General features: G+C 31.0%; 1 protein-coding gene across 1 annotated transcript; it reads right to left on the bottom strand.

Annotated features, from left to right (window-relative positions):
• Positions 1-999: 999 nt before the first annotated feature.
• Positions 1,000-9,859, bottom strand: LOC143083396 (uncharacterized). Its single transcript, XM_076259648.1, has 8 exons — positions 9,784-9,859; positions 9,190-9,273; positions 8,960-9,004; positions 8,584-8,664; positions 8,252-8,306; positions 7,241-7,664; positions 6,917-6,981; positions 1,000-6,527 (listed from the first exon to the last, which is right to left on the bottom strand). The coding sequence occupies exons 2-8, from the start codon at positions 9,267-9,269 to the stop codon at positions 6,339-6,341; spliced, it is 939 nt and encodes a 312-aa protein (XP_076115763.1). The 5' UTR covers positions 9,270-9,273; positions 9,784-9,859; the 3' UTR covers positions 1,000-6,338.
• Between the last annotated feature and the right edge of the window lie 444 nt (positions 9,860-10,303).

The raw sequence follows: 10,303 nt of genomic DNA, 5'->3' as shown, positions 1-10,303 counted from the left end.
ATTCAGAATGAAAACAAGTGATAACAGCAACAACTTAAATGCATCATTCTTTTGTTTCATCAAATGTACCCAATGAATCATTTTGCAAGACTATACTATGTCACACACTATCTTTAATTGTTTTTTTTTTTATTAACATTCATAACGTTATGGACGCATGTATCGTATATATTTTTTTTATATAATCATCTTCGAGTAAAGTATCATTCGCTTAAACGGGATTTCTCAAAACTATAGAAGCGGTTTTATTCTTTACTTACGCTTCCTCTTAAATCTTGGTGTCTGAAATCCCAATTGGTGAGATGTATGTTAGTCCCTGTACTGCTCTTTTAACATAATTCGTTATTTGACAGACAATGCAGATAGTATACACCTTCATACAATTTGTCAAAATATATCTAGAAACTTGGACATGTTGAAAGCAGGTTAGCTGAAGAAGCAATATCTTATACTACCATATTAATCAAAAATGTAAGTCACGACATAAAGACAAAATTTGATTTCATACATTTTTGGTGTACTTAAATATTTAGATTCTTCGAAATTTGCTAAGAAATACATATAACTACAACTAAAATTGCTAAATAATATATATTTCACTATTCAATACGTAAGATACATTGAAGTGCGTGACCTCTTCCTGATATAACTTTTATCGCTTCGAATCTTTAAAAATGTACGCCCTAATGTACTTAAATGATATGCACAGGGAACTGTCAGTCAGGGGTCTCACTGGCAGAAGTAAGTTTTATTTACCTGATTGTGTTAACTTTCTATAACTTCAACAGGTAAAACTATTTTACCTATGCAAATATGCTGAATTTACCTAAATAGGTAAAAAAAAAGTACTCTGGATTATCTCCCTTTTACAATTGATCTTTTTTTTTTATTTGATCAACTTAATACAGATATGTTCCTAGTCAACTTGATTTTTTGATTACCTCCCTTATTTTTGTTTACTATTTTAAGTAAATACTATAATTCAGTTAAATTTTAAAGACAACTTTTAATGACTTTCACAAATTCTATATCGGGTATTCGTAGGTACATTGTTACTGTTGAATCAAGGAAAAGAATAATATAGTGTAAACAAATGTTTTATTAATCAATATAAAACTAAACAACTGACAGTCAAAGGAATATGTGTTTTTGAACAAAAGTCATTCATGAAATATAAAAAAAGATAATTCCATGATAATAAAATATACATGCATCTTATTTAATAACACAAATAACAAAAGAAATTGTTTATCAGCTGGTTTATACACTTTCATGACTAGAGAAAGCTATCAGTAGCTAAATTAAAGTTCAACTATATGTTGTTCTACATATAAAACAGATACAAGGACAGGTACATAGAAAACCATAATCATCAGTCAATGGTATAACTTAAGACAAGTTATTAGAGAAAATATCAGGCATACTGTTATTGTGTGAATTCTAATAGGGTTATCTCCTCATAACATCAGTTATGTTAATCAAAGCCTTAAAGGCTGTAAAAGCAATTGCTGCCATGTTAATGTTTGGGGACTTTTATTTTTCATCCACATATATACAAGAATTAAACCTGACATGAGTGTTGTCTAGTTAAAAGTAAGAAGGTTTTAACTTTATATAAATAAAAGACTTTAGCAGAAAGTCATTTTTAATATGTTTTATATTTCACAAGGAGACAACACGTTTACCAGGCTAAAGTTGGGGTCAAATATACATGTGCTGAAACATATAACTCAAAAAGAAATCATCATGGATTATCCCCTGGTAGTGTTTGTAACTTCCTTGGCAATAATTTCCTTTATTGATTTAATTTTAACAATTTTCATTATTAATTTATATTTAACCATTAACACAAATGATTAAGTTAAAACATTTCAACTTTCCAGACGCAAATGTTAAAAAACGGGAAAGAAATAAAATATCTTACAAGACATAAACATGTAAAGAATAAATGTATATTTCAGCTTAATTAAAATATTTTCATAATGTTACTTTGTCATCATTTTTAAAACTAAGTTCCAAACATTATTGCTCAGTTGATATGTGTCCTTCTGATGCCGTACGAGCACAGGCACTTGTTTCTATCCATAGGAAGGTCGATTATCCATATAAATAGTTTTATATGGATAGTCGACCTTCCTATGGATAGAAACAAGTGCATGTGGGTACGAGATAACTACAATTCTCATGCAATCCCTAAAAGGGGGGTCATCACAGACAAACATGACATTAAATCGTTATCACTGAACTAGTATATATATTGTATAGGGGCCAGCTGAAGGACGACTCCGGGTGCGGGAATTTTTCGCTGCATTGAAGACCTGTTGGTGACCTTAATTCTGCTGTTGTATGTTTTTCTATGGTCGGGTTGTTGTCTCTTTGACAAATTCCCCATTTCCATTCTCAATTTTATTATACGAACAAGAACAAACAGCTCTACGTTGCTTTGATATTTATCAATTTTCAGGAAACATTGCGAAAAATGATCTTCAATATTTCGAAAACATGTGAAATAAAATTGCTAACACAGTGGACCGTCGAGTGTCAACAAACGTAGTAGACTTGTTCACTGAAAAGACGAGGATAATGGTTTCATCTGACATTTGTTATGCAAACCCAGTTTTGATCATGATATTTAAAAAGACGTACTTTTTTCAATCTATGTATTAATAAACTAGAAAATTCCAAATTGTAAATATCTCTTCATCTGGACCAACTTGGCATCTACTACGTTTGGACGGGTCCATTTCATTAGTAAGGTGATCGATAAATATTACGGAGTTTTGACAGAAAAGGAAAACGAACTTATTGTTATGTGTTTCTGTTCTGTACAGGTATTCACCTCCGTTTAATCGGAGCACTCCACTTATCGGATGAGCAATTTAATTTACACACCGAGATTGCGGATATCTTTAGCAAGTGCATGTGGGTACGAGATAACTTTAGCAAGTTCAACAAGGGTTTCGTTCCGCTAAATTATTTGCGCAAATAAAGTTTGTCTATTTTTAGATTACAGGTAATAATTTGACACTACGCATTAACCTGTGTAGTGATTTTGATTTTACGATAAATGTATGAATGAACGATAATTTTATGAATGAACAAGAGCACCTGACCTCTTAAAGAAACACAAATTAAACATAAAAAACCGTATTTATTAGGAGATAATTCAGTTAAATTTTCAATACTAAATCAACAACTGAAATGAATCCATATTTTGTTGAAACATCGTACGAACGGCGGAAAACGGAATCGCATTTATAAAAATGTACTTTTTTTCACTCGGACTTCTATGTTATTTGATAGTCAAACGGTTGACCCTTTAAATACAAAAATACATCTACAAGAACATATTCTGAAACTTCTTAAATCCACTAACTTTTTTTTAAAGTTTCAAGCTATGTATTGCATTAGAAAACATACATAGGTGTTAAAGAATGACTGACCAGGAGCCTGTTTAACAAAATACTATGGCTTGATCTGGGCGGAGTCTCTGATCTGGGTCACAAAGATGGCCATACCCGACGGCATAAAAGCAATTGCTTTAAAAAAATCACAAGTAGGTTATTATACAAAGAAACAACGGGTGTAATAATGTTATTCAGTTATCACTGAAATTTTGGTTGGTTAAAAGCAGATCAAGTCAAATAATTTAAAATTTAGCGTTGTTAGTTTTGTTGTTTATATATAGTTTAATTCCAACATTTGCCTCATTTCTAGTGTAACATTGTGGGCACACCGATTACCATTTTGTTGTATTTTTAAGATAACTTCTTCTTTAATTTTCTTTAAGAAATTGATTTAATATTTTCACAATTTTGGGATTACTTAAGCAATTTGTCAATGATACTGTTTGATTAGATGGTTATTATTTCTTCAATTTCAACTGAAAAGATGTTTACAAACAAGATAGGGTCAAGCCAAAATTAACAACATGCATGCAATTACAGTTTGAAGTTGTCTTCCCCAAAATAATCATTGAAAGTGTAATAACAAGCATGTTGTTACTTCCTGCTTGACCCCGACTTGTTGCTTTACATCTGTAATTACTTTTCCTCAATGACCAGTAGATTTTACAACAGTTGTTTGCAGATTAATTACCGATTAATTATAAGGTACCATAGATAAATTGCTAAAATAATCCCCAAAGCATGAAAATGTTAAATCAATTCCAGTAAAAAATCAGACTCAAGAAGAAGTGAAGGGTGGAATTTAAAAGTATCCAACCCTATTTGTGTTTCACCTGACCAAAATGTCTCTGATAACTGACATTTGTTATTACAGCCATTGTTTCTATGACACAGACAATTCATGAACTGTTTGTAGTGTTGTTTAAGGGTTGATCTAAGTCAAAATAAGAAACGAGTTGTCATATATGAATTCAAACAAAAACACATAAAAACTTGGTGCATACTTGCTTAACACAAAGATAAAATTGGAAATACATAAGTACAGAAAATAAAAAAAACATTGTAGAAATAAAATACAACCTCTATCTACCATGATTACTATTTACATAGATGTACAATGTGAATAACAAAATTTTATATTCCTGAGACTGCTAAACATTCACAACAGGGTTTGCCATCCATACATAAAAACTGATTAAAATGGAATTGTGACATTCTAAAATATAAAGATTAATTATCTAATAGTTAAATGATTCTTCCAGCTTTATTCGATTTTCAATTCATATCAGGAAATATTATTCAATGACAAAATTGTGGATTCAGGTGAAGTACTATCTCTGATAAAAAGAAAAAAAAACAAAAAACTGCTGCACAATGAGAGCATGATACGCCTATATATTGTAGAAATATGCAGATTCTACACCACCACAGCGATTAACTTTGAAATGCAATGTAAGAGATATTCTTAAGTAACGGCGCAAAAAAGAGGAAAGTGCAAAAACTTGTTAACAAAAAAAAAAGGATTTTCAACAGAAAATAAACAGACCTTGAGACCATCACAAAAAATTATGTTAAGTTTGAAGTAATTCGCATAGGATGAACTCAAAATATGGTGCAACATGTTAACACAGACATTTTTTTTTTAACAATAATGTGTTCCGTCTTAAAAGGCAGGCGTATACAAATAACTGAATACTTGAAATGAAACACGGCTAAACAATCAGATAAATTACTTCAAATCCCCCTTTATTCCACCAGAATTTCGTTAACATTCCTGAGATTTTAAAAGTGATAACAATAGCTCACATGGCCAATAGGGCTAGGAAAGCTCAATGGAGAAATGAAAGCACCACATAGGACTTACAAAAGTATATAAAACAATAAAGTGCTTATAAAATGATTGCTTTAAATACAATGAACATCAATAAATTCAATTAGAATGAACATGATAAATACAGTAACATATAACTGTAAAAAAGTAACAATATTTAAAAAAAAAATGGCTCTACATGTATATGATAAATTTCAACATTTTTCATCAGCAATACATATTAAAATGTCATGTGCATGCTCTAATGGATCATAAAAAGTATTGGACGGTTCATTCAAGACATATTCATACAGTTACAGGATTATTCTCTATAATATCAAAAAGCTAACATATTTTGTAACGTAACATCAAGCTTTTAAACTGACTGAACATGTAACTAGTATATTGTAAAACAAAGTATAAAATGTCTGTAATAATGAATTTAAAACAATATTCAAATTAACGCCTACTCAAAAAAACATATGTACAATTATGTTCCACAGAAGTGCAGCAAGCCCTATTCATATTGCTGATAAAACATCCACATAGATATCATTAAAAAAATCAGGGGATGGTGTATACATGATATATTATATTTAGTCGGTGATGAGTCTATAATCATAATAAAGATAAAAAGTAAATATCAAGTGTCTGGAAAAAAAGGCACTAAACTGGATTATCACATATTTTGTACTGATATGTACGTTTTTGCATGGCTAATAATAGCCGGATGTTAAGGTTGGTTATCAGCACTCGAAATCCATATCAAGCCCCCGAGTTTAACTTCCAGTAATCTGTCAATCAAAAACTATTTGTAAACAAGTTGTCATTCGAAGCAGCAAAACGCCTAGGAGAGCTTTCTCACAGATCAAATGACGATGCATGTAAATTCATACAAGAAATGAAAAATGAGAACACAGTGATAAGAAATTTAGAAAGTTACGAATCTGCTGTAGTAGAAAAAAGTAAAAATCACAAAAGTTCCCGTAAAATTTTGACGTCATAAAGAATTCAGAAAATGCATGACGCCGCACTGGAAGCCCTCTGGCTTGATATGAGAGTCTAGGGCTGATACCAGGGCCATATGGAAAATGCCATGTAATAATCTATAACTACAACATTCATGACATATCGCTGAAAAACATCTCAATTGAACGCCTCTTAGCAATTTGTGCAGGAGGTTTCAATTTCCTCTTTACACTTCTTCTTTCTACCATACTTTGGTCCATAACTTCTGGCCAAATAAACTTTCCTGTTTTATTTTTTTTCATAAAGGATACATCAATGTCGTGTTCTGATACACTGATGATCTGAAAACAAAATATAATTGATTTCGTTGGTTTTTAAAACTAAGTATGCAATAAATAGAAAAAACAAGTATGGACACAGACCAGCTTGGATAGTATCCAGCATTCTGAGAGTATTGCATGGCAATACATAGTCCCCATCCAGTTAAAATTCATTGTTCCCGAAAAAACAAAATTCAAACTTGATCTGTAACTTATCATGTTAAATCTATATATAGTTATCAAAGTTATATATACCAAATATCAAATCAATATAGTCAAGCATGACAAAACAAGAATATTAATGTGTCCATAGTACAGGGATCTATTTAAATAAATTTTAAGGCTCATACTTTCAAAAGCTTGGAACAAGTGAAGTCTAATATTTTAACAAAATACTACTGTTTACCAACCTTTCCAATGAATTGCTTTGTTCTTGATGTTTTTTCTATGGGAAGTTCCACCAGGACAAAATCATCTGAAACCAAAAAAAAAATTAATCCGTATTTCCCACAACTAATTTTGTCCCCCAAATATTCCTGATGAAGTGTGTTATTACTTCAATCTGTCAATGTTGAAAGTACAGTAAAGAAGTTGAAACATTTCCTTTCTGTACATACTAACTGGTTTATTTAAATGTGATTTATAATGATCATCTTTCAGCAGTTCCCTATTTATGAGTGAATATTTTGTAAATATAATGAACTTGCAACATGAAAGACAGTAGCAAAGTATACCTTTACTTAAAATGTCCTCTGGTTGTTCTTGTGTTTCCTTTGGTTGTTCTTGTGTTTCCTTTGGTTGTTCCTGTGTTTCCTCTGGTTGTTCTTGTGTTTCCTTTGGTTGTTCTTGTGTTTGCTTTGGTTGTTCTTGTGTTTCCTCTGGTTGTTCTTGTGTTTCCTTTAGTTGTTCTTGTGTTTCCTCTGGTTGTTCTTGTGTTTCCTTTGGTTGTTCTTGTGTTTCCTCTGGTTGTTCTTGTGTTTCCTTTGGTTGTTCTTGTGTTTCCTCTGGTTGTTCTTGTGTTTCCTCTGATTGTTCTTGTGTTTCCTCTGGTTGTTCTTGTGTTTCCTCTGATTGTTCTTGTGTTTCCTCTGGTTGTTCTTGTGTTTCCTTTGGTTGTTCTTGTGTTTCCTCTGGCTGTTCTGGTGTTTCAGTTGGTTCCTTTAAATAACAGTTGTTAATCTTTATTGTTTATCGGATTCAGGACTTTTTGTTTCTTAAGTTAAATATTATTGAACAAGAGGCTCTATAGAGTATGAATCTCTCATCTTGTTTGATCTTTTAAAATCAATCGGGTTCAGAACCAATCCAGTATATCTTATCATAACCCTTTGTTTTTAATTCAATTTTCCATGTGCATACTTTTAGAATAATTATAAGAGCTGATTTGCTCAGTGTATGATAAATATTTCCGGTTATGGTATACATTCTTCTGCATTTATTTCCATATTTTTCTAGAAATTCAAACTTGCATGTTTTTAGTATAACTATTGTGAGTTTACTAAAAAAAAGAATTTGTGTTTCAGTTATGGTCATGTAGACCTATACTTATGCTCATCAGGTATCCCTAGCCTATATGTTTCCTCCTTTGTAATATTTAGAATATATCCAATTTGATTTCTCTTATGGGGATACAACTGATGGATTATTTTTAAACAGTATGGCAACTAAATTATAATAGTATTTCCATGTGACAGAAACAAGAAATGATTGATCAAAATTAGGAATATCAACATGTATGTACTTACTTTGGCAGTTGGATCAACAGAAAAATCCATATTTTCCATCAGGACAGAGGCCTCCCTGTAATAAAGCAATTAACTTTGTCAAATGTCAACAGAAAAAAATAATCAAAATTTCTTTAAAAAAATTGAGAAAAAAAAATCCTTTCACATGATTGATATTGATATTATCTGCTCCAAAAAAATTGAAAGATTAAATAATAAGAAATGATGTAAATACATGCAAAAATGGCATACATGATACAGAGTTGTTCAAGCAGTATCTTGATAATAATAGTTGGAATTCCGTTTAAAGTAAATACTTATACAAATCTTAAGACATATATTGTCATGCTAACCTTAGTAAAGAACTATTCAACACAACATCTTCCAAAACAATTACAGGACTCATTTCCCGGCTGTCTGGAACTTCCATGTCACTACAATTAGAATTATATCATTTTTCAGCAAAAAGTTCAGATTTTGACAATTAAACCAGTAAAACACTAAGATAAAGCAAAATTCTTATACCATACACATTTTGTCAAATAAACAGTGATAAGTTAGCCATTTGATGACAATTATGTTGCCATTATTTCCTTCATAGAAACAGGTCATGAAATCAAGTGGTTTTTTTTCTTTTGTTTTTTAAACATTTCTTTAATATTTCTAGACATCAATATTTGAGAAGACTGTAATTGGGAACATTGTTTTAATTTAATATAGGATACCTACTTGTCATCTTCATATACAAGAACCTTTGCTGTTTTCCTCTTTGGTCTGGAAAAAAAGAAGTTTAAAGTAACATCAAATACAAAAAATAATTTTCTGCGAACTAAAATATTTTTGTTTGTTAATTTGTCATATTGAAAAAGATGCATGTGTGAAATTTTAAACAAATAACAGTGGATTAAAACTACACCTGAGAACAACAATGATCTGTAATTATCTCAAAAGCTTTTTACCTCAATTTCACAGAACCAACATCATCTTCTAATAAATAAACAGGACTCATTGCATTATCCTCACTGCTTGACATTTCCATGTTGCTACAAATTAAAATTGTTTGTCAATTACGATTTAAGAATTTAAGTCATGTATGTGTGTGTAGAGAGCAGGGTAAAATCCATCACTAATACCTGACTTATATAACTATCACAAATATAATTTATTAAACTAAGTACACTTACTAAGGCCAAATAACCCGACCGTCCCTAGTTGAAACCCCCCGACCCTAGAACTTTTTTTTTCATTTCTGAAAAATAAATATTCAAACGATCAAATTTTTGAGGATTGTGAAATTAAATAATTAAATTCCAAGATTGCTGTCATCTGAATTTCAATCAGAAGTATTGATTATGTGTAAAATGCAACAAATTCATAACAGAATGAAACATTTAAATTAACTAAAAAAGGAGCACGACTGTTTATATTTATTTTTTTTAAATTGCCGACCTACTGGCCCTTTTTAATGAAAAGGATGTAACTGGAACCACACATTAATATTTGAGTAGTCTGTAAATTATCAATGACTTATGCTTTATTCAGATGATACATACTTGTTATTTTCCAAGAGCACTTTTGATGATTTTCTCTTTACATTGTCAGATTTTCCACCTCTTCTTCCACCTCTTCCTCTACCACAGCCTCACCTTTCAGAAAAAAGTCTTTTTAACTCTCCTCTTCTTTTAGTAACTTGATTAGGCTGTTCACTAGAAATACATAAACAAAAATGATTAGTTTGGTGTACATGCATGACAAGATATATTATAATTTAAAGTAATACTTTACACCTGCATACGATGTATACATCTCCCAATTGATATGATATTCCCATGCTTGCATTTCCTATCATGATTTTCTTGATAGGGGGTTGCTACTCACAAGGAAGCTTTGAAATCAAGACTTCCAATTGAATTCATCTCTATGTCAAGCTTATGGACGCCATCACGAGTTGGTTGACTGTTATGGAATAACTGTTATGTTCCTTACCTAGTAATTACAATCCCCTTCCCTTTCATGAATGTGACCTACCGAATTAAGACTATTTAACAGGATTTGTTATAACATAAGCAATAC

This window comes from Mytilus galloprovincialis, chromosome 7 (assembly GCF_965363235.1).
Source record: "Mytilus galloprovincialis chromosome 7, xbMytGall1.hap1.1, whole genome shotgun sequence".
Taxonomy (NCBI): domain Eukaryota; kingdom Metazoa; phylum Mollusca; class Bivalvia; order Mytilida; family Mytilidae; genus Mytilus; species Mytilus galloprovincialis.
The sequence above is the reverse complement of the archived record's forward strand: the minus strand, read 5'-3'. Positions and strand labels throughout refer to the sequence as shown.